This window comes from Solanum dulcamara, chromosome 7 (assembly GCF_947179165.1).
Source record: "Solanum dulcamara chromosome 7, daSolDulc1.2, whole genome shotgun sequence".
Taxonomy (NCBI): domain Eukaryota; kingdom Viridiplantae; phylum Streptophyta; class Magnoliopsida; order Solanales; family Solanaceae; genus Solanum; species Solanum dulcamara.
In genome coordinates, this window is record NC_077243.1 from 26,416,781 (window position 1) to 26,442,077 (window position 25,297).

At 36.9% G+C, this 25,297-nt stretch overlaps 2 protein-coding genes across 4 annotated transcripts; both read right to left on the bottom strand.

The window, feature by feature from the left end:
* Positions 1-314: 314 nt before the first annotated feature.
* On the bottom strand, positions 315-1,295 carry LOC129894645 (cytosolic sulfotransferase 8-like). Its single transcript, XM_055970319.1, has one exon. It carries the CDS (start codon positions 1,293-1,295, stop codon positions 315-317), a length of 981 nt encoding a protein of 326 aa, XP_055826294.1.
* A 3,336-nt stretch (positions 1,296-4,631) lies between these two features.
* Positions 4,632-12,590, bottom strand: LOC129896624 (pentatricopeptide repeat-containing protein CRR2, chloroplastic-like). 3 transcript variants are annotated; one of them, XM_055972557.1, is made up of 5 exons: positions 10,579-12,590; positions 10,298-10,486; positions 9,953-10,186; positions 5,663-5,779; positions 4,632-5,516 (listed from the first exon to the last, which is right to left on the bottom strand). In XM_055972557.1, the coding sequence occupies exon 1, from the start codon at positions 12,494-12,496 to the stop codon at positions 10,667-10,669; it is 1,830 nt and encodes a 609-aa protein (XP_055828532.1). In that variant the 5' UTR covers positions 12,497-12,590; the 3' UTR covers positions 4,632-5,516; positions 5,663-5,779; positions 9,953-10,186; positions 10,298-10,486; positions 10,579-10,666. The 3 variants fall into 3 exon arrangements, with proteins under 3 accessions (XP_055828532.1, XP_055828533.1, XP_055828531.1); XM_055972558.1 differs by having other exon boundaries at positions 5,668-5,779; positions 9,953-10,486; XM_055972556.1 differs by having other exon boundaries at positions 9,953-10,486.
* Positions 12,591-25,297: the final 12,707 nt, after the last annotated feature.

The window sequence follows — 25,297 nt, forward strand, 5'->3', positions numbered from 1 at the left end:
GGTAACACATTGGTTTGCAAAAGTGCAAGTAAAGAGTTAGCGAAAATTGTCTTAAACTTCGAGCTAAATCAAAATATGTCAAACAAATTAAAAGATAGGAAATACAAAATTGAGAAATCAAATACAACTCGCAAGAGCGTAGGAACCCATTAATCAGGGACCTGCTCTTTAACTAGCATTTCTTTGGGAACATCACTAGGGAGGAAGATAGAAAAGTAACCTATGATATTCGAGAATTAGGCTTTTTTTCCGTTCCGCGCCGATATTCGTGAACAACAAAAAAGAAATGAAGAGAAAACACAAAACAAAGGATTTCAATTCTCAAACTTCAGTCCAGAGTCTTTGAACTTGAGGAGTGTTGTTTGGTTAATTTGATCTTCCATTTCAGTATTCAAGCAATTCTTCCAATCACCAACCATTCCTTTCCTGAAATAACTACCATTCGGAACTCCATAAATTACAGACCCATTTTTATTCACATCCAAGTTCCTCAATCTCTCCAAACTACATCTCCATACAACTTTCTCCAAATCCTCTTCCTTCTCAAATGGCATTCCAAGAAACGATCCTAATTTCTTCACCTGCTCTTTCGGGTTCTTTATCATCTCTTCGTATTTCAAAAACAGTATCTTCTCAGGCCTCTTCTGACTTTCCAACCAATAACCCAATACATTTTCGAAATACGGCCCGTATTGATGAACCCCTGTGCAGAACTCCTCAACCGCCTTTTCCAGGGGATAAGGTTCTTGATTTGCCCTGAAAATGGAATTGAAAAAGTGCCATAGAGAGACCAATGTGTCCTTGGGGTTTCGGGCTACGCAAACAATTTTGCAGTTGGAAGTGCTGATGGAATCCGGAAGAAGATTGAAAGGCAAATGGGTGTGGAAAAGTCGTGGAGATGATGTTGCATACAGATCAAGAGTTGGTTTTGTGGAGTAAATGGAAGATTCAATGGTCTGAACATGAAATTGTGGATTGTCTTTAGTTAGCAGATCTTCGTTTTCGGGGATGTTATGGTTCTGGTTCAAGATGCAGAGACAAAGGGCTTTGAGCCAAGTGGTACCGGTCTTTGGAGCTGATGCTAATAAAACATCGCCGTTCCCAGCTTGGAAAGAGGAATTAAATCTCATGGCACATTTGATTAGGCCAGGCTCGAACCAGAAGCCTTGCCATTTTTTAATCTCCATAACATCCCAAAAGAGAGAACTTGGGAGCTCGTTTATTAGAGCAGCATCCTTTTCCTCCGATGACTGCGAAGAACCGATGACATTGGAGTTTGATTCTTGAGCAGCCATCAGTTGGAGTAAAGAACATAGTATTAGGTTGATTAGGTAACCCCTAAATTTATACAAAAATAAAGACTTTGGATTCCCATTTTTTCCGTCGAATATTTGTTTATTAGAACCGTAAGGAGAAAGGGTTATTTCAGAGTGCAATAATGATAGGGAAATTTTTTTCCTTTTGTTATAAATATTTAATTAAGTAATTAAGTGTTAATTATAAAGAGATGGATTGATTTAAAATATTTATAAACTTAGGATAAAAATTAAATGATCAAAAACTTTTAACAAAATCCAAAATTCCATCCATTTTCTAAACGCATTTCTTCCTCTTTCTCTGTTCTCCTTTCCTCTCCTCTCTTCTCTTTTCTTTTCCCCAATGCTTTCTTCTTTATTCGATTTTCTCTGTTCTCCTCTCCTCTCTTCTCTTCTCTACTCTTTTTCCCAATTCTTTCACTACGATTTGATTGTGAAAATTATAAAAAAAAATGATGAAAAGAGAAGAGAAGAGAGGAGATGATATGTTGTTTATATAAACATGAGTTGTTCAAGCAACCAAGAGATGTTGTTTAAACAATCCTAAATTGTTTAAACAATCAAAAGTTGTTTAGTTCAAACAACCAGAAGATATTTAAACAACCCTAAGTTGTTTAACTATTTTTTATGATTCTTTAGTTAAAACAATGAGAATATTTTAAATATCAGCTAGTTGTTTGGAGAAATATGCAAATATTTGCTAATTGTTTTGGAGATCGAGATATGAAAACATTTGTTAGTTGTTTAGACAAATGTTTAAACATCTGCTAGTTGTTTGGAGGTGATGATGACGTGGAAGAGGGGAGGTTTGGGGGAGGCTAGGGCTGAGGGGTGGATGAGGGGCACGGAAAAAAAAGAGGAAGTCTTTTGTAAATTAAAAAATTTTGTGGGTTCTTAAAATATGTGTCATTATCACTAATTAAAGAAGAATACCTTTTACTTTATTTTCAAGACTTGTGTCCTATTTTTTTATTTACACTCTCAAAAATCTTTTTTAATTCACTCCCATGAGAAACTATTTAGTTATACTGTACAAGTCAATTTGATTTCTGGTGCTGCATTGAAAAATGTCTTGCTTTCTGTGTCGCAAATGGTCTAACCAATAAGGCTTTTAATAAAGAAAGAAAAAGATGCTGTAACCCACCATCTGCGCCGCGCATGGGGGTTGTTTACCTTACGTATTGACAGTTTAAAGGTTATGAAAGCATATTACCATTATAATATCAGTATTAGAAATATCATGAAGACAAGAGTATTATAGTTGCTCAAGAACGGTCTTCGGATAGACTAGCTTCCCTTCCATTTTGAGGCAAGTGCACAAATAATATACTCAGAATACAATGCAATAACATTTTCTATATGTTTTCATCTCCTGTGTATGAGTTTCATGTCTTCTATAATTATTCACTCAATTGATTGCTCAATTTAACAATCAGTAAATATTAATTTGTTGGAGAGCTTATGAATCAGTTGTTAATTATTATAAGTGGGCTTTAGCTAACAGTTGGAAAACTATATTTTCTCTTATCTAGTATTTCGTTGGATGAAAAGATATGTTCCTTGATAACTTTGCACAAGTCCGTCACTGTGTCAATGGACCTGATCCTTTGACTAAATTATAAACGATAAGAGAAACAGGAAAGTAAAAGTATTGCAAACTTGTTTTACGTGGAAAACCTCCTTGCTCAAGGGAGGAAAAACCACGACCTGATCCAAGGCCGCCTCAGAGTTTAATGCCAATCTTCACTAAGATGCAAGATCAAAGTAAACTATTACAACCTAATGTAACTAGTAACCTCTCCACCCTTTCGCTTGCAACAAAACTATTACAAAACTTGAGCCTAAGTAATATCTCTATTGCCCACTATCCCAACTTACTCTAGTTGACGTAAACTTTAGAAACTACTTCAAAGCTAACTCTAGCAATGAAGTCACAATCATGCAATACAAAGAGAAATAATCAAGATTCCTTTATACAATAGGAACTCATTTTACAATGTTACACATAAGACTTAACACAACAACAAAGCTACAAAAAAGAACATCTTTTGAACAACTCTATTAGGTATCATGTAGCTTTGTAGAAGTTTGTCTTTTCTTGAGAGAACAAAAACAAAGCCTTTTTGATTGTTGATTCTTTCAGTCGAAAAACAACAAATTTTGTTGTCCAAGGTTTGAGTATTAATGTTGGAGATGCTCATTCTAGGATTCATCTAATGACAACTTTACAGCTGGCTAGTCTGTCTTGCAACTTGACTTACTCATGAGATCAGGTTCGTGTATCAGGTCCCATAGTTTGTTGATCATCAAAACTAAATAACATCCCTTGTTTTTATTAGTCATGAGCAGAATTTTTTATTATTAACTCTGTTGATTTTCCGACGCTACATTAAAAGTAGTATTGCTTTCTGTGTCAGGAATCATTGTGCACCTATACCAGCTTGTCTACACTAAGATTTTTTCATCGTTGATCAATAAAATAAAAGATCTGATAAATAACTAGCACCTCCATCCGCGTGGGGCCACATGCAAACTCAGGATAATAGCGCTTTGTCTAGACTGGAACTTGTGGTTTTGCAAGATAAAGTGATGGCTTTAACTAGTTCACCCAGATGAGTTTTGATTACGAGAGTATACAATTAAATATATGATTCCTTTTATATATATATATATATATAAAATTAAACGATATTGGGTGCACGCGCACCCTCATGACACCATGTGGTTCCGCTGCTACTCGGGGCAGGACATACAATCTACAGTTCAAGGAGACTTTAAAAATAACTACATCACCCTGTTTTCGCATTCGATTCGGATTAGGAGGAACAAATCTCGGAATCTTCATTATTGAAATTTTTGAGTTCATATCTGAAAATTTGTGAATCCTATTAATTGTCAGTTGTCAAACTCAATTTACTGTTGTGTCTGGAGCTCCAAAACAAGGTTAGAATACTAATTTTGTAAGATTTGGGCGGTGAAAATCAAATGAGAAAGGTAACCCACTATGGTTGAACAACCTAAAACAAGTGGGTTTGAATTTTTAGACTTATTTTTTTGTGAGAATTTGAAGTTGGTGTTGTTTAAACTTGTTGGAAATAGTCTAAGGAGGTTGTCTACAAAATTTGAAGTCATTTGGTGGTGATTCATATTGGTTTTGAACAAGAATTGCAATTGAAAATTGCAAAAAAAATAAAAAAAATCGATGCGATAAACACTTTTAAATGTAAATACACTTAGATATAATGTAAATATTTTATAGTATTGTGTATAACTACTGTATAATAATGTACAAAGATTTATTAAAAAAATGTTGGCTATGTAGGTGTAAACTAAAAATGTGACAATGTACGTTCTGCACTAAGTCGGAGGATTGTGGATTGGTTGGGCTGACATTCAGGCGGAACCACACCGTCCCAAGTCAAATTAATCATACCTGCTGGGCTGATCTGAATAAAGACTCTGCCATGGCCAGATATGTTGCTCTGTCCTATTAAATGAAAATGTTCTTGACTATTGAAGTAAAACCATTTGTTACATTCGCGGTGGGCGCCCCCACCAGAACTGTGACAAAAGCATCAACAACGGAAAGGGAAATATTGTTTTGTAGATCATGGATCAAAAGTCAAAACACGGAAAATCAAAGTCTTCCTTATAAACAAGAGGGACTCCGTGGAAAGCAGGGGATGGTAAATTGTTAATTAGCACATTATTTAAGCAAGATGGTTGATTTCTTTGTCAACTAATACAGTATTCCTCTTATTCCACTTGCTAATTAAATTGTTAATTAGCACAATATAACTGTATCACATGTTATTCTTAATGACCCATTAGCATTTCTATATGCTTTTGTGTTAGGCTATATATGTTTTAAACACTCCTTGTTTTTATCTATATCCTATTTTTACCTAGTCAAAATCTTCAGAGAGCTCCCGAAAACCCAACTAAGAACTATTCCAGGAGAACAAATTGTGCTTTAAATGTCTTGGGAAATAATTTCATGTTTACATAATGTTAAGTCTGGATAGGTATATGGTCATAAATAGGTCTGAACGAATGTGGAAGAAGACATGAACACAACTCTCTTTTGTTGCCATACGCTAGAAATCGTTCCAAAAGATAATGAAATGGAAACCTTGGAGTACTAGGAAGTAGGCATAACTGCTTTGCAGATATCTTTGACGGCCTCTGGATGATTAAAATCTGCCAAAAACACGCGACAAGAACAAAAAAAACTATAAGAGAAGCAATATTTAAAGATTTAGGATTAAGGAGACTGGCTGAATTCCCAAAGTTCTGCTTTCAAAGTAAATAAGGAAGAAGGAGAAATATCAGCCTCAAAACCTTACCTTACCCTGAAATTAGAATAGATTTAAAAAGCCAGTCATATAGGGAGCTTTACATGTCTTGCGGACACCCCTTTTGATCGGAGACTATCTTTGGCACAAATTCCTCTAATATAGTACCTGATAAAGATAAGATTCTTCTTAGCTTATTTATGTAGAGAGCTCACTGCTTTACAGGTAAATATTAACCCCAGCATATCTTTCTACCGCTAGTCTGATGCGAAGATAGGTAGGCTCAATAAGTGCCTACAAATATATCTGAGATATGTCACAAGCAAGCAACTTAAGGACCGAACTAGATAGTTATTTGTTGCACATATACATATATATATATAGGTACTTGGAATCTTTTATTTACCCAAGTTGGAGATCTGTACAAGGTTAATCAAAATGCGACTGGACAGAAAGTCCCAGCTTGCACCAAATCAAACTATCAACTACACACACACATCATGCAGGGTAGAAATCTAAAACTTTAAAATTCTAGCTAACTGTGGCTTAGCTCCTCTGGAATGGACTTCTTGGACCACTTGTCTGGTGCATATTCATGGTGCAACAATTTCTGAAGCGTTGTAGATGTGCTTCCTCATCCAATTTAAAGTACCATTTGTAACTATTTTACCACTTCCCTGTAGGACATCAACGATGTCATAAAAACTCTCACAACCCTTTTTTCAAAATCAAGAATCAATTGGCTTTTGGTTTCTTCTCACTTTTCTTCCACATTAGAGCCCATTTCATCATTTTCTTTTCCTTCCACCTCTGATGGCTTCCATCCTGTCATCAACTCCAATAATCAGTTCTCTTCTCACACAGATAAAGCCTTTCGACTTAATTCTTTTCCTCGTGTTGGTTCTCCTGCTGTTCTTATCCGATTCCTTATCTCTCTATTTATGTGTGTGTGTACGTGCGCGCATCTCTGGTATCATATATCGTATTTTGTTCTCTAGTCTTTGAAATCTATCCTTCGGTAGGCTGATATGAAACTTGTGAAGGTTAGTAGTTTAGTCTTCTAATTCCTTCTTCAGAAGACCCTCATTGCATCCAATTAGGGAATTAATACAGTCGTTCTTTCTTTACTTTTGTTCAATATAATGGAATCACTACAAAAGGTTTGATTAACCCCACACCAACTTCAACAACTCTGATCTCCGGTGAATTTTATCCCAAAAAGCATTCCCTAGCTATAGCCTAATCTACAACTTCATCTCTGACCCTCAATGCTTAATTAAGTTAAACATCTATATTCTGGTCTTACCACTCACCAATCTAAGTTAATCAAAAACCTCACTCCAGAATCTAATTTCATGATTTTGGTGTTTCCACTTGAGATAAAGATATTCCATTTTCTTTGATATTAGAGTAAATGGTCAAAAATACACCTTCACTATCACTTTTCCGCGAGTTTCATATCTCAACTATCCATTGTTCCCCCTTCCCACCTAAACTATCACACCCCTTATATTAAAAACACACTTTCGTTACTGAGTTGGTCAAATGTTTGAAATTATTTTTTCGCGAGTTTCATAGCTCAACTGTCCATTGTGTTCCCCTTTCCCACCTAAACTATCACACCCCTTGTATTAAAAACACACTTTCGTTACTGAGTTGGCCAAATGTTTGAAATCATCCGATAATAGGCACGTGGGGACTTAAATAACCTATAAAAATTGATCCACGTGGCATCTATAACAACTAATTGAGCTGAATAATTTTCTTGAAAAAAACTTTTTGCTATTTTCCTTTAAATCCTTCTCTCTATCACTTTTCCATCATTTCTCGGATTTTCTTCCCCTTTTTCTTTCTTTATCTTTTCATGAATCCTAGAATTTTATAAGATCCCACAATGAACCCTAAGATTTTACACAACCCTAGAATTTTATAGAACCCTAGATTTTTTAATCAAAACCAAAGACTAAATGATAGTTCATGTTGAAATTGAAGGTTACAACAACAACAACCACCCAGTGAAATCCCACAATGTGGGGTCTGGGGAGGGTAGAGTGTACGCAGATCTTACTCCTACCAAAGTAGGACGGTTGTTTCCTGGAGACCTTCGGCTCAATATAAACATGAAAAAATATCAGATAAGGCTACGAAATTAAAAGCGTTATGAGAAAAAAAATAACAAAAGCGTCACAGATAAAATAGAGTAATCAAAGTATAGAAAGTATAGGTAATAACAGAAATAACAGAAATCAGAGCACAAGAAATTGTAATGCGCTAATGCGCCTACGAATAGTGAAGGTTAATGAGGAAAAATATCAAGCTGAACAATTTTAGCCATATAATTACTCCCTCCGTCCCAATTATGTGGCACTTTTCGAATTTCGAAATTCAAACAAGTCTATCTTTGACCCTAATTTTTTCATATATCTTTTCAATACCTTGAATTGTCAATTATTGTGACTTATAGTACTTTTTACGTAGTTTCTAAATATAAATTTATTTCAAAATATTTGAAGGATTCCCTGCCGAAATTCATGGTCAAACTTAAACTATTTGACTCTTGAAATCCGAACTGTGCCACATAAATTGGGACAGGGGAGTATGATTCTAGAACCTTAAAATTGATTTTTTTTAAACCACCCCCCCCTCTTAACTTTTACTCATTTTATTAAAATCACTAATAACGTCCTAATTATATTAGGTGGACAAAATTAGCCACTTGGCACTCTTTTTTAACTAAAATGGAGCGTGTACCAGACGCGCCAACAACTCAACATTAAGGTGTATTTTAACTAAAATGGAGCGTGTACCAGACGCGCCAACAACTCAACATTAAGGTGTATTTTAATACAAAGAGAGTGATAGTGTATCTAAGAAAAGGAAACAATGGATAGTTGAGGTATGAAATTCGCGAAAAAGTGATAGTTTAGAAGTATTTTTGACCGTTAACTCTTGATTTTATTAGTTTCAATTTTAATTAAACTTACACATATCATTTTTACCCTTTTCCTTTGAAGGATTGTTTTTATCTACAAGATCCATTCCTCTTCTTTTGTTCCCACTCTTATCAAACAACAACTTGATTATGTTAATTAGTAGCAAAATTATTTTGCAATCTATGAAGTAGATTTTCTGAAAATGAAAATGGATGGAGTTTTATAATTTCCATACGCATTATGCCAACAAACTAAATCTGTTGTTTCATATTTCATTATTTAGTAAATCCTCAATTTAAATAAGATGCCCAATTCGGTCATGCTAAATTAGCTGTAGTTTCTTGCTAGGCCTTCCAAATCGCCTATATAAAGATCCTTAAGCAACACTAAAAGCATCCATCAGAATTCAGAGCCACTCTAAATAGATCTTGTTCATGGCATCTCGTCAATGCTTCTTCATATGTGCAACCTCCGTATATCTTACGTCGTGGCTTTGATGGTATGCCATGAATAAGGATTTATTTGCAGTAAGGTTTTTGACTCATTTAGGAGTGACCAGAAATATCAAGGGTGGAGGTAAGGAGTACACTCTACCCTCCCCAGACTTTACTGTGTGGGACTACACTGGGTATGTTGTTGTTGTTGTTGTTATTGTTGTTGTATGTTGTTTTATTTTGTTGTTGTTGTTGTTGTTGAGATGTATGTAAACCAGATTGCTACAATTTGACCTTGTTCCTGGAATCTCGTTACTTTTGAATACTATTTGTTAGCATATTAGTAACGAGAGGTCATCAACAAAGTCAGTTCCTGGAATCTCGTTACTTTTGAATACTATTTGTTAGCATATTAGTAACGAGAGGTCATCAACAAAGTCAATTTGTAGGAGTTTATTTCAGGATGCTTATTTCACCAGGCCGCTTTATACCTATGGTTGTTCTCCTTTTTCATTCTAATAAGATTCCTGATTGTGAATCCAAATGATAAAAATTTAGGGCAACTAACTAGTATCCCCTTAGACCCATTTTCTACCATATATGGTGTTCAAGAAATAGAGAGGATTTTGCATGAACAATTTCTTGCTTTGTAAGCTCTCTCGTACTAGTTTGAAGATTGTAAAGGAGCTAACAACTTTTGCTTATGCTCTCTGTGAGCCCTTTTATCTATTCTGTAATTCTGCATCAGCTTGATGCTTTTTAATGTGATACCTTACTTCATCCAAAAAAAAAAAAAAAGAGGGAGGATTTTTGACATGTAATCTCAATGTGTAATTAACCAAAATACTTTGTAAGGTCCACATAAATCATGTCAACTCCTTAAGGCATCTCAACAAGGCAAAAAGTGTATAAAAATGTATCAATCTTTATGCGAAGGGAAAAAAAGAAAAGAAATAGCGCTGAACAAATAATACCTGATTTAGTAGCTAAATGCTAAAATAACATGGCCAGTGGTTTGCTTGGAGACTGGAGATGTTATTCAAAGTATAAAGGCTTTCGGGTAATGACCAACTATTTGAGATGAATACTTTGGATGAGAATATAGTAGAATTGGTCTTTTGGCCAGTTGACCATGGCAATGCTGGCTTCCACTCAGCCTTAGGAGTTTATGCACAAAGAAATACATCACATGCTGCAGTTAGAAGTACCTACGCATGAAAAAAATCAGCAAACCTATTAAACACATGTTCACGTACGAGCTAGCTGCAGAATCTCAATGTAATTCACCACTGAGATACACCAAGGGTAAGACCATTAACTATCTCATATAAAGATGTATTTCTGAATGCGAATCTATGTATGTGCTGCAAGAGTAGAGGATGTTTGACGTGAAGTGAGGAGTGGCAACAGAGATTAGTTGCAGGAACAAATCAGAGTTCTCTTCAATCGTCCACACATGGCCCTTACAAGATTGCATCTTTATGTTGGCCAAACCCAATATCTCTTTGCTGAAACAAATTAGAACTGCTTCTTTAGTGGGAACAAGAACATGGTCACATTTGAGGAGTAATTGCTTTTTGACAAAACAATCATGACTTACATTTTTACTCAGTTAGACGAGCCAATTCTTTTTCAAGGAGCAATTGGTTTCTCATCTCCCTAGTGGACGCTGAAATCCTGAACCCATTTCACCAATAATCTCCACAAGAACAGATGCCATCTTTGAAATGATGATAGCGATTGACATCTCTGATAGTGATTTCTCTCTCTGTTAACTTTGAGATAAACTTGATTGCAACATGACAGTCCTCACAAACTCGGAGGTTCTTGGTGATCAACAGCTTTGTCCCTGGGGGTGTACTAATTAGTCCAAAAGCAATCGCTAGCCTTTCACTGTGGCTGCACACCATTCTGCTCTTCTCGTCATCTTCCACATCATGGAAAACAGGTGTAATGTTTGGGACATAGCCAGCTTGTACCATTCGTGTTCCTAAGCTCTGTAGCTCTGCATAAATCTCGTCAGACATAGGATGAGAAGTATCCCCAGAGAGAAATGCATGTACTTTGTTTTTAACTTCAATCCAACTGTACGCGGTGGTTTTCTTCACACTTCTGTTGTTCATTAGTTCTCTGAGCTTTGCAACACCTTCCCATCTACCTGCTTGGGCATAAATATTTGATAGGATCACGTAATTGCCTGCATCATCAGGCTCAAGCTCAATCAACCTCTCTAATGCCAATTCTGCAAATTCCACATAACCATGGATTTTGCATGAATTTAGAAGTGCACCCCATACACCAGCATCCGGCATAACTTTCATCTGCATTATAAGTCCATAAGCCTCATCTAAGCGACCAGAATGACCTAAGAGATCAACCATGCATGTAGTGTGCTGAATGGTCGGTTCTATTCCATAATCTTTTGACATTGAATCAAAATACATCCTCCCTTCACTCAACAGACCTCCATGATTACAAGCTGATAAAACACCTACAAAAGTTATATGATCCGGCTGAGCTTTGCCAACCATCTCATTAAACAGGCCAAGTGCTGCATTAGCATGACCATGCATTGCATATCCGGTGATCATAGCATTCCAAGAAACAACTCTTTTCTCCTGGAGTCCTTCGAACAAGACCCCAGCAACCTTCACAGACCCACTCTTGGCATACATATCCACAAGTGCTGTCTTCACTTTGTCAAGAGAGTCAAAACCCTGTCTCCAACTATACCCATGAAGCTCCCTTCCCTGTCGAAGGCCTGCTACATCAGCAGAAGCAGAAATTGCAGTCACCAAGGTCGCTTCCGTGGGTCTAACACCTCCACATGCCATTGCACCACATAAAGACAAACAATCCTCAGGGTGACCGTTTTGTGAGTAAGCAGCAAGCATTGAATTCCAAACAACTACATCCCTCTCAGGGACATTGTCAAACACCTCCCTCGACCTACCAACACAACCACATTTAGCATACATGTCAATAAGGGCAGCACCCACAAAAACATCTTTATCCCACTTTGTTCTCTTCGCGTGTTCATGTATATCCTTCCCCACATCAATCGCAGACAACGCCGAGCATGCTTTAAGTATGAACGGAAAGGTAAAATTATCAGGAACATGCCCATAATCAAGCATTTGATAATACAGAGAAATTGCAGCCTGGTATGGTCCATTCCAAGCATACCCACGAATCAAAACATTCCAAAGAAAAATATTTCCTTTAGGAATTCTATCAAACAGGTGATGGGCATTCGTCAATTTGTCACAAACACAATACAGATTAACAAGCTTTGTTGCTAAATTGATGTTGTAGCCTAAACCCGTGAGGCAGAGATGCCCATGGAGCTGTTTTCCAGGCTCAATTGCTTTTCGAGCAATGCAAGATTGGAGAAGAGAGGCGTAATGTTGAGTTGAGTTTTGTGAATAATATAAGTGTTGATTATAGTGATGAATTTGAATGATGCATCCAATGATTGTGTGCTTACGAGCAAACCAACTTGTAATAATTGATATCATTTGAATATGTTTGGTATGAGCAAAAGGAAGGAATTCTTTCCAAGTAATGCTCTATAGGACCAAATAAAGGGCGGGAAAGCCCAATCCTCCAAAAATAAACCTCACTATAATTACAACATATTTAATATAATTCGATTACAAATAATCACAGAAAAGGGTAAAATTTACCTTTCTTAACATATTTAATATAATTCAATTACGGATGAAGGATAGAATTTACACAAAAATATAAAGAGACTACTTTTGATAAATAGACAAACATCCTTACAACTATGGAAACAAGTACATATGGGCTTGAATAAGAAAAAGTAGAAAATAAATAAATAAACGAAAAAAATATATAAAATCTGATGAAGTAAATTCTTCTCACAAGGGTTTTAGAAAATGAAAAGTCGAAACTGGTATTTTAAATATCTTAACTATTAATTAAGTATTTTATTTAGACACTTATTGACATCTTAAAATTAAAATTTCATATACAGAACAATAATGACAAGAAAGATAATAAAATTTACAAAAGGGTAGAAGGAAAAATTGAATTGAATTATCCTCTTTATCATGTCCATTAATAGATCATTGCATCTTATGATTTATATTGCATGGAATGCCCATATACTTAATGCATTCAAATGCACTAACGCATATTATTTTCTACATTTTCTCATAATGTAGGGGTTGAGGATCACATACCTTCTATACGATCCTAGTAAAATTCCCATCCGGCGAAATTTTGGTGAGTCCTCATCTATTGAGGGCGAGTTAAGAGTTGTTTCCTTTCAAAGACTTTAGTTATATTCATGTTGAGGGTGAGCTAGGGACATGTCTTAGCTCTCGTCCGTCTTAAGTAGTAAGGACATTGTTGGAAAAAATGATGTAGCGTGTCAGTTGCCGATCTTACACTATCTTTTATGATTCATGTTTTAGACTCTTCCTATGTTACTTCCACTTTACTTTACCTTATGTATACTTACGATATGTCAAGAGGCTTGGTTGGAGCCCTTTAGAGTTTCGATTGTCATGTTATGACTAAGCCTTAGGTCAGGTTGTGACAAACTTGGTATCAGAGCCTGAGGTTTAAGGTATTCTAGGGAGTACAACATGCCACGTCAAATATAGTCTTATTCATGGATGTTAAGCATGCCACGTCTTTGAATAGGAGGCTATGAGGCATTTTAGGAAATCTTCACTTCTTTCATGATCTATGTCATGTGATAGAGTATACTCTAATATTTCCATTCCCTAACGATTGTCTGCTACGATTTTTAGAAATGCCTTTGAGAAGAGAACCTATGCAAAGAGGGGTTGATGCTAATGAAGACGAAGCTCCTCCGACCCTTAAGGCAAAGGTACCCTACTTGACCAACTGACTAATGTAGAGTTTTGGACTGCTATTACCATGCTAGCCCAAGTTGTGGAAAACCAAGGGGTTGTGGTTCCTCCTAATGCTCCTACTCCGGCTTTTAGAGTAAGGGACTTTGCAAGGATGAACCCTCCCAAGTTCCATGGTTCAAAAGTTGATGAGAATCCCCAAGAGTTCATTGATGAGGTTTATAAGATAGTGAGTATTATAGGGGTAACTTCAAAAGAGAAAACGGAGTTGGTGGCCTACAAAATCAAGAGTGTTGCTCATGTTTGGTATGCTCAATGGAAGTTAGAATGAGTGGATGAAGGTCTTCTTGATTCGGATGCCTTCAAACTTAGTTTGATTGATCGTTTCTTTCCTCATGAGCTAAGGGAGGCAAAGGCATTGTACATCATCAATCTTAGGCAGGGCAACATGGGTATGAGGGATTATGCCCTAAAGTTAACCAAGCTATCCGAGTATGCTCTTTTATTGGTTGCCGATCCACGTACCCGAATGATCTAATTCATATCAGGGGTTCCAACTTGGTTGCAAAGGAATGTCCTACCACCATGTTTGTTAAGGAAATTGTAAGACCCTGTAAGATGCCTGACACTAAGTCCGTGAGTGGGTCTACGAGACGTAGGGATCTTTACAGGATCTTGAGGCAAGGCGTAGACAGGGGTTCAGGGTTGGAAAATTTATTAAGGCACAAGCTAGGTTGACGAGTCCTTTGTACGACTTATAGAAACAAGTCATAGAGCAGGACTCGAGCCCAAGAAACCATAGACCCTCATAACCTATTCTACGACTCAACAGGATGAGCCAAAGAGGAAAATACGCCCCATCAAGAGGAATCATGGTAAAACATCAGAGACTACCAACTTATAGGTCTTTCAGACTTGCAAGATGAACCATTTTGACAGATGGTAGAAAGAATGATGAGTCGTAAACATGACTCGTAGCAAAAGTACAGAGGCTCGACTTTCAGGCCTTTCTTAGGAGCTATAGGATGAGTCGTAACAATGACCGATCATTATGTCTACGACCTATAGACTCAAGTCATAGAGTTGCTAGATTTTGATTTTAATGAGTGGTAGTTTGGTCTTTTCCCTACGTCCTAATAATGTATGCGAATGTTTTTATGGGCTAGATTCATTACGAATTGGATTCTAAATACTCCTAAAAGCTCTTTTATTCCCTCATTATTCCCCAAACAAATTTTAGACTTCTCTCCCAAGGTTCCTCTAGAGTTCTTCAAGCATTGACTAGGGTGTGTTCATGATCAAATCTCTTTTCTTAAATTCAAGTCCAATTTCAATCAAGGTATGTGTGGATTGATTCATGAGTCCCTACCACTCATGGAGTCGAAGGTTTAAATCTCAAATTCTCATGACATCTCATTACTTTTGAACTTCAATTTTGATGAATTATGTTGGGCTGTTTCAATTTCGTGTTTAATCATTATTTATGATCATTACGACTATGTTTTCATGTAAATGACATGATTTCATGTTTAATTATTAAATCCCATTCATGAAGCTATTTTCTATGATGAATTTATAAGTTGTGATCATGGAGTCATATGTTTTCAAGGTATTCTTATAGTGTTCAATCAACTATATTATGTACATAGTTTGTACTCTAAATTAAAGTATGAATTATGATCATGAATTATGATCATGTTTTTAACTATGATGTTCAAGCAAGTTATGGAAAAAGATGATTTAGGGCCCTATGGGGTGACTTAAGGCCTAACAATATGAATTAAGTAGGTATGATTTGTAATGTGGAAGGACAATACCGGCCTTGCACTTATATTATGTAATGAGCTAATACATAAATTATGAACCTATGATCATGTCTATTATATGTTAACTATGATTACTATGCTATATATATATTTCGTGGTATTTGACTTAGCACCGAGTGGACTTGAGTTTGGGGCCCTACCAAAAGCCTTAGGAGCAGCCTGATGTCCAATAAACTACATACCACAGAAGGTTACCTTCATGGCCTATCTAGTGGATCCACATATACCATATGTACATGACCTAGCGGGGTAGAGTCTACCTTGGCAAGTAGATTCCACTTTCTTTCGGTGTAGGGGAAACATCAGGATTCTCAATTATAGCTCGCATGGTCTTATTGTCAGTTATGGTTCCTATTTCACATATGTATATGAGTATCATGCTATTTTATCATCTTCACCTATGTCATTTATATGCTTTGATCATCAGGGTATTTCTCATGACTTTACTTATCCTTTTATCATGTATAATATTGATCATTACATCTTATGATTTAGGTTCCATGCCATGCCGACATACTTAGTATGTTGAAATGTATTAATTCATATTGTTTCCTACATTGTCTCACAATGTAGGAATTGAGGTTGAGGATCATATCCATCGATGTGGCTAGTGAGCTTTCTTATTTTGTCAAAGTCTTAGTGAGTCCTCATCTATCGAGGATAAGTTATGAGTTGTGTTTCTTGTTTTCCAAAGAATTTTGTTATGTTTTCATGTTGAGGGTGAGTTAGGGACATGTATTAGCCCCTGCATATACTCATGAGTAGAGGAATCTAGTTGGACAAATGTTTTGAGTCTATATTGTCATGTGACTTCCTTTGTCTACTATTCGTGGTTTAGACTCTCATGTGATATTTCCGCTATTACATTACCTTATGTATGCTAATGATTTGAAAAAAAGGCTTGGTTGGAGCCCTTAGGTGTTTCGATAGCTGTGTTACGACTAGGCCCTAGGTCGGGTCATGATAAATTTAGTATCTGAGCCCAAGGTTTAAGAGTTCCTAAGGTGTCCAACATGCCGCATCAAGTAGAGTCTTATTCATAGTTGTAATGCGGCCACTACTATGAATAAGTGGCTATTAGATATTTTAGGAATTCTCACTTCTTTCATGATCTACGTCGTGCGATAGAGTGAGTTCTAAGACCAATGCTAGGATCGGAGGCAGTAGTAGTAGCCGCTCTCAACAAGGCAAAGGTATGGGGAAGAAGTTTGTTAAGGAAAGGGTTCCATACCCTAAGGCTCAAGGAGGAGGAGGTGTGAATGCTAGTAGCCCTTCTTTTCTTTAGTGTGCAAAGTGTGGAAAGCATCATGGAGGAAAATACTTGTTTGGAATGGGTGCTTGTTATGGGTGTGGTAAGATGGTCCATAAGCAATCCGAGTGCCTTTATATTGCCAACAAGGATGGAGAAGTTCATCCTCAAGGAGGCCAAGTCCAACAAGGCACCCAAGCTCAACCTAAGGGTGGTAAACGTAATAACTGATTCTATGCTCTTAATGATAGACAAGAAGTGGATGAGACTCCTAATGTGGTCACGGGTATGTTACGGGCCTTCAAATTTGATGTTTATGCATTGCTTGATCTGGGTGCTTACTTGTCTTTTCTTACTCCTTATCTTGCTATGAAATTTGATGTGTGCCCCGAGGTGCTATTAGAACCTTTTTTGATTTATAATCCCGTTGGTGATTTGGTATTAGCCAAGAGAGTTTATAGGAAGTGTCCCATGTCGGTCTTGCATAAAGTTATTCCATGTGATCTTGTTGAACTTGACATGACCGATTTTGACATCATTCTTTATATGGATTGGTTACATGTTGCCTATGCATCTATATATTGTAGGTTTCATGTGGTTAACTTTCACTTTCATGATGAGCCTATTCTTGAATGGAAGGGTAAAATTATGTGGTTAACGATTGATTCATCTCATGTATTAAGGCCCCAAAAATGATTTCCAAAGGTTGCATTTATTATATTATGCGAGTTAGGGATGTTGATGCCAAAACTCCCACTCCTGAATCGGTCCCTATAGTTAATGAGTTTTTTGATGTGTTTCTCGATGATTTTCTCGATATTCCTCCCAAAAGGAAAATTGACTTTGGTGTAGATCTTCTTTCCGATACCCAACCTATTTCTATTCCTCCTTACCATATGGCTCCGACAAAACTTATGGAGTGGAAAGAGAAATTGAAGGATTTTTTGGATAAGGGTTTTTATAAGGCTAAGTATTTCACCATGGGGTTCTCCCGTGTTATTTGGTAGGAAGAAGGATGGGTTACTCCGAATGTGTATAGATTATCATAAAATTGAATAAGGTCACCATTAAGAAAAAATATTCAATCCCAAGGATAGATGACTTGTTTGATTAATCACAAGGGGCAAGTTACTTCTTAAAGATTGATCTCCGTTCCGGTTATCATCAATTAAGAGCAAGGGAGTGTGATATTCCCAAAACAGTATTTCAGACAAGATATGTTCATTTTGAATTTGTAATAATGTTATTTAGTTTAACTACTGGTGCCGCTATCTTTATGGATTTGATGAATCATATTTTCAAGCCATACTTGGACATGTTTGTGGTGCTTTCCATTGATGACATCTTGATTTATTTTTGAAATGAGGAAGATCATATGAGCCACTTGGGGATTGTGTTGCAAACATTGAGAGAGAAGCAATTATTTGCCGAATTTAGTAAGTGTGAGTTTTGACTAAGGAAAGTTGCATTTCTTGTCCATATGGTGTCTGGTGATTGGATTAAAATAGATCCAAACCAAACAGAAGCAGTTAAGAATTGGCCTAGACCATTATCCCCTTCGGATATTAGAAGTTTCTTGGGTCTAGCCAGCTATTATGGAAGGTTTGTTGAAGGGTTTTCATCTATTGCTTCTTCTTTGACTAAATTCACCCAAACTAAGGTAAAATTTAAATGGTCGGATTATGTGAAAATAGTTTCCAAATATTGGAGGATCATCTTACGTCGGCACCTATTTTGACATTGCTCAAAGGTTTGGATGAGTTTGTTGTATATTGTGATGCGTCACGTGTTGGTTTGGGTCATGTTTTGATGCAACATGATAAGGTGATAGCCTATGTGTTACACCCCGTACTTTTGTACCTTGGAACATTCTTAAGCTTTTTAAGTTTCTTGAAAGGTTCGTAAGCTTCTTAGAAGTTACCGTGTGAGCCGGATAATCTATAATGCTATCAAACAACTCTAAGCAAGGGAGAATGTGACACCCCATAGTAGGGAAGATTGGGAATAAGGTTATAAGAATCCAGAAGAAGTTGGAGGCCAAGTAATGATTCATAGGACTCGACTTACTTACGTAAGCTATCAACTTGAAAATCTTACATACTTAAACTACTTGAGTACATACCAAGCTTATGTGGTAAGGATTACATAGGTTCATAAAGCAAGACGAGATTACGAACCCATGAGGGGAAGAAGAGAGCGACACATGGCAGCAAGAGGGAGTGCCACATAGCAGCAGCTGCAGCAAAGGGGTGGGCCACCACCTGCCATGTGGTGGCCCATGAGGGGTAGTGCGATATGTTGGCCCAACAAGGGGTTGACACGTGTCACCAGTTAGGGGTTAACACGTGTTACTCCTTAAAGTAGCCTATATATGTATGTTTATGACTTTTTATTTCTATCCTTATCTCATACGTCATCTTTATCAAAAGAAAATTCTAGAAAGAAGAAGAGAAGAAAGAACTTGAAGCTAGAGAAAGAGAACTATGGTTTTGGGAGGAAAAAAGAGGTAAGTTCTTTGATTTTGTTCTGTGAATTAGTGATCTACAGTAAAAAGTTCTAGTCACGCTAAAGGAACCTCCGAGGCGAGTTTTAATGAATTTGGCGAGTTTCGGGCAAGGTAAGGTTTTCCATTTCAAATTGGAGTTTATAATGATGTTATGAGGTATATTACATATCTTAAATAAGGTTGGAATTAGAAAAATTACATAAGGATGCTTGACGTTGGAAATGAACTAAATTAAAGTCGTTATAGTTAAGTCGAAGTCGGGTAGTTTGTTGTGATTGTGGTGCTGCCGTTGCAGCTGGTTGGATGGAGTGTTTCAGGGATGGAAAGTGTTCAAAAAGGGGTATGGGTACTTCTGTTTGTAGACACACGACCCTCCGTTCCATATTGTTAAAGGTTTTACTAAATAAAGGTTAAAAACTCTATTTTGGTATCGTAGTTTTGAGCTAGTTGTTTGGACTTGTATTGAGTAATGTTTAAGTGATTTGATTGAATATATATCTTCAGGTTGTTGTTGGTAATATGGCTGATAATATTAGCAATTGTATAGGGCAAGTTACACGGGAGATGCTGCCCAATTTCCGGTAACTTCAGAACTAGTAATAAACTAGTCGAGGGAAATGGATAAGGAAATAATTCCTATGGATACTTGGTTGTAGAGTTGGAAGTTGAAAAGTGGAAGGTTATTAATCTTAGTATTTATTTCATGTTAAATAGGTTCAAAAGACGACAAGGCAAACGTGGCGAAGGGTAATCCATAAGAGGTATGTGAAGCTACCTTCTTTCTCTTGGCATGTTTTTGGCATAAGTATGTAGAGCTATCCTTCTTTTCTTTTGGCATGTCTTAGACGTAAGTTATGAATGATATGTATATGAAGCTTGGGGTAATTCTATTCATGAGCTCAGAATATGATGCATGACTCATAATTCTGGTTTACTTCTGAATGTTAAGGTTCTTAAGGTAGTTGAGTTATCACCCTCGAGTCTCCTATATGATGAATACTAATTAACTGCATAAGCTCCTATTCCTAAGGGTCTCTACGATGACAAAAGTCTCCAATTCCATAAGCCGTTTAGCTTTTTCTTAATACATGTCTACAATTCCTGAGACTCCAGCTGATATGATTCCTAACGACATTTAGAAGGTAATCAGAACGATTACTACTCCGGTCTTCAAGTGACGGATCACTTGAATGTTTCATTGAGTCTTGGATGATGTTTGAAGTTGCATATGGTTTCTCACTACTCTACTCGTGCATGCTGTAACCCTTCTTTCTCCACGTCCCACGGTGGGCCAAAAATTATATCGGGCGCAGCTTTACTACTCCTTCACCGAGTCTTGGACCGGGTATGTATATGTATGTATGAAGTATACAATGATAAAATATCATATATGATAAAGTTGAAGCATACGATGATGCCGTATGTGATGAAGTTATTCATCGAGTCCTGGGCCGTATATATATATATATATATATATGTATATATATACGATGATATGATAAAAATATGGATTGCGCCGTATGTTCCTCGGCATTGTTTTAAATTATAGATCGGGCTGAATGTTCCTCAGTATATTTTATTATAGGATCAGGCCGAACGTTCCTCGATATATTTTACTATATGATAATGGCACCGAGTCCCATAATAGGCCGGATGTGGTATGATATGTACACTATTCTTTCACCGAGTCCCTCACTAAAGGGCCGGATATGTTAGATAGGTATACATATAAAAACATTGTGATGTACTTGTAATGTATGAGATGATATTGTATACGATGGTATGATGCTGTATATGATGATATGGTAACATCGAGTCCCATAGCGTGTCGGGAGTGATATGTGAGGATGATATACATGCCCTCTTTTCATAAGATGCAGGTATAGTAAATTGTTAACTGTTATACTTGTTTCATGCATCCCTATCTCAATTGTTGTTTCAGTTATGATATGTTATTCTTTATATACTCAATACATATATCGTACTAACCCCCTTTTCTTTAAGGGGCTGCGTTTTATGCCCGCAGGTACAAATGTTCATTTCAGAGATCCGCTAGCTTAGGATTTTCGTTCAGCTATGTTGGAAGTGCTCCACTATTTTAGAGCCTAACCTTTTGGTATTGGTCCTCCTATGTGTATATTTATTTGTTCAGGGGTACGGCGGGGGCCCTGTCCCTCTATATATTACTGTTACTATTCTTAAAGGTCTATGGACATATGCATGTGGATTGTAAATATATGCGTGTACAGTTGCCCTCATATGCTATGATAGCCTCGTCATCTTATATGTAATCTTGCCTGTTGATACATTATAACTCTAATCAGGGACAAGTTTACTTATAGTTAGCAGGGGTATATGTGAGTGTCCAATTCGGGCACCCGTCATGGCCTACGGGGTTGGGTCATGATAGAAGTGGTATCAGAGCGGTCCTTCCTTGGAATGTCCACAGACCGTATCTAGTAGAGTCTTGTTTATCGGTGTATTACACTCCACATCTATAAATAGGAGGCTACTAGACATTTAAGATGTTACCTTTCTTTCATATCTAAGACTGTGCAATATATCCGAGTCATAGGAAAACTCCTTATATTAATTTTGGATGTTAACAGAAGGATGACAACAATGGAAGGAAGTGACTAACAATATTGGAATTCATAAGGCACGTAGGTAAGCAAAGGCACAAAATATATCTGTTGGGTAAGGTATTGAAGTAGAACTGAAATGTAAAGTTGTAAATTGAAAGGAAGAGTAGACAGAAAAGTGTAACAGGGGAAGTTCTAGTGGACGTACGAGGTAACTCCATTTTCATACTGTTGATTATGGGCGCCCTGTGTGGCTGCGATATGATGTGATATGATATATATATATATGTATCTTTATACATGTTGGCCCTGTTAGGCACTGTTGGTATTTTCTACATGCAGGTTTGAGATAGTAAGAAATACAGAGGAAACTCTGCCCAAATTTTTCTAGAAATAAAAAGAGAATGAGATACTGGGCTGTAGTATGTCTTGAAAGTTCGTGCCCATAATAATGATGAGATTTGGATAAACCACGAGTATGGATGACCTCGAGAAATAAGTTAATTGCTGAATTGATGGCAATAGAAACTAGGAGGTCAATATTGATATGGTAAACCAAAGTAGGAAAAGACTTGTGACCCTAGGGAGATGATTTAGAGAAGACTGGTAGTTCTGGATAGAATGATATATTAAGTCACCGATGGAATTGTTACACAAGGATAAACTATGATGAGCTATAATTAAAAGGAGTAATAGTATGATTAATACAAGAGTGCAAGGGAAACAGAATTGTGACAGATATGAAGTATTAATAGGATAGCTTGGGAGATATTAAGGATAAGACTAACCAAGAAGGGTAAGTAACCCATAGTAAGGATCGTGAAAAATATTAAGAAGTGTTATACTATGGGGTGGAATATGAATGGGATATGATGTGAATATAACAAGGATCGTTATGAAAATAAGTAATGGCTAGTGAGAAAGTGGCTAATGATAGGATGTGATCCGTGTAATAAGAATATAAGGGTAAGTGTGAAATAGAAAAGCGGGCTAGGGAACAAATAAGAAAGACTTATCAAGTTCCATAGGGAAAGTTGCGAATAAAGATTATACGATAACAGAAATGATAGCGAGAACAAGGAAAGAAAGAGTAACTGAAAGGAGTAAGCAAGAAAAAAGTAAGATGACAGTGTAACATGGGTCATGATATGTGTAGCCGAAGATACGAACGCTAAAAGTGATGAATCTATGAAAGACCAAGCTGTAAAAGGATGTGCAACGAGATAGAATAGGTGTTAGGGAGTGATTGGTATGATACAAATAAAGACGGATGGACATAACACGTTTTGGAAATGAGAAAAAGAATTATGTGGAAGTAATGCATTCCGAATAATACAGAGGTAGTATAAGATCCTTCTTGTGTGGAATAAAAGATAGACATAGACGGGATAAATGATAAGAGAAATCTATGGAAGCACCCAAGATAGATATGATTAAATGAATACAGATACGGAATGAAAGGGGAATGTACAATATGAACTTAAAAGTGTAATAGGACTACATGGTTATAAGGTAAGGCCCTGGTTGAGGCGAACTTAGTATGTTGTTGAGAAAATTAAAAGTCGGTGTTGGGTACATAGTAAGGGCAAGGGGTATAAGGTATAAATGGGTGGTGTGTGCACACAACGTCACCCTGACAATAGTGGAATCCTTAAGAGACAAAGACGGTAAACTTAAGGAATAAATAATGCAATATACATTCATCCCAAGAAAAAAGGATATAGGTTGGGATAAAGCTACTCCTGCAAAAGAACCTTGGATAATTATCGTCGGAATACAAGTATTTCCTAATTGAAATTGGATCGACTAAAAGTGCTAACTAACTTTTGATAAATATAAGTGAAGTGTGGCCTTGGATTAGTTGTTCCATGGGTCACATTACACAAGTACAGATTAATAGATGAGATGTCGCACTATGTATGGAATGTTTCTCATCGCTTTGTGACTTAGTCAAGAATTCGTACATACAAAATCAAGTGATAAAGGATAAAGAAAGAGATGGACATGATATGGTACCAAGCGGATTGGAAAAAGAGGTTGGATGGGTTTTGAGATTGGACAAAGGTATAAGTACCCCCCTCCCCTTAAGGGGAAAATGGGTGAGAAGAATGCAAGGGCAAGATGGAAATAATGGATACTATAATATAACGGACATGGATGTTTAAACTTCAAGAAGACCCCGTGCTGAAGCAAGTTAGAAGGGATGAAAGACAATAATAATGGGATAGAAGTCAAAATGGTATTTAAGGCAGAACCTGAAGACTAGCGAGACAACGCTAAGGTAAATCTTGGGCTAAGTTGAGTGCCTTTGCACATTATTGCAAGAATTGCAATGTAACGTGTGACAGAAGTGTTATGGCGCACTGGTATGCCAAAGTTCTACAACACTATACTAGTAATGATAGATAAAACATAGAATGGATATGAAGATTATTGTGTGAGGGAACTTCAGCACCACTCGGTAGCCAACCCTGATGGGCAAAAAGCAAAACCCAAAAAGTAAGGGTACCAATTGATGTCATCTAAAGAAGGAAAGAAGTAATACACGAGGTTGAAGATGGAACAACACGACCTTGGATATGAGATTTATTTTGCACTCTAGGGATGGATGATTTTATATGGAATATCATCCACAAATTAACAATATTAGCTCGTGTTAATTCAATCATGGACTACCTGTTCAGCGGAAATGGTGTGAAATTATAGATCAAGAGAATGGTGAGACTTTACAAAGTTCCCATCGCTATTATCTCAGATGAAGGAGCTCGAGTTACAGCTAACTATGGAAGATCAACCCACGAAGAGATTGAGAAGATAGATAGGGCTTCGTACACCATTGTACCTTCTAACTGATAGAAAGACTAAGCTTACTAGATAAATGCTAGAAGATATGTTGCGTACCTATACGGTTGACTCCAAAGGTAGCTCAGACAATTGCCTACTACCTGTCAAGATTACTTATGATATTAACTATCATTCTAGTCTCCAGATGGCCCGTATAAGACTTGGTATGGCAGAAAGTGTGGGTCATCATTGGTTAGTATGGTATTGGCAAAACATGACTAATAGGCCCAGACGTGGTTTAACAAGAAGGGGAGGAGGTAAAGCTTATTCAGGAGAAATTATTATCTTTCCAAAGTCAACAGAAGTTATATGCAGACAATCGATGTCGACCTTTGGAATTTCAAGTGAGCGATTGGGTGTTTTGAAGGTGTCACCCATGAAAGGAGTAATGAGATTTGGCAAAAAGGGGAAGCTGAACCCGAGATATATTGGTCCTTAACAGATCCTTCACCAAATAGTCAAGGT

Coding starts and splice junctions, on each gene's coding strand:
- LOC129894645 (XM_055970319.1), bottom strand. CDS start 1,295: ATGGCTGCTCAAGAATCAAACTCCAATGTCATCGGTTCTTCGCAGTCA.
- LOC129896624 (XM_055972557.1), bottom strand. CDS start 12,496: ATGATATCAATTATTACAAGTTGGTTTGCTCGTAAGCACACAATCATT.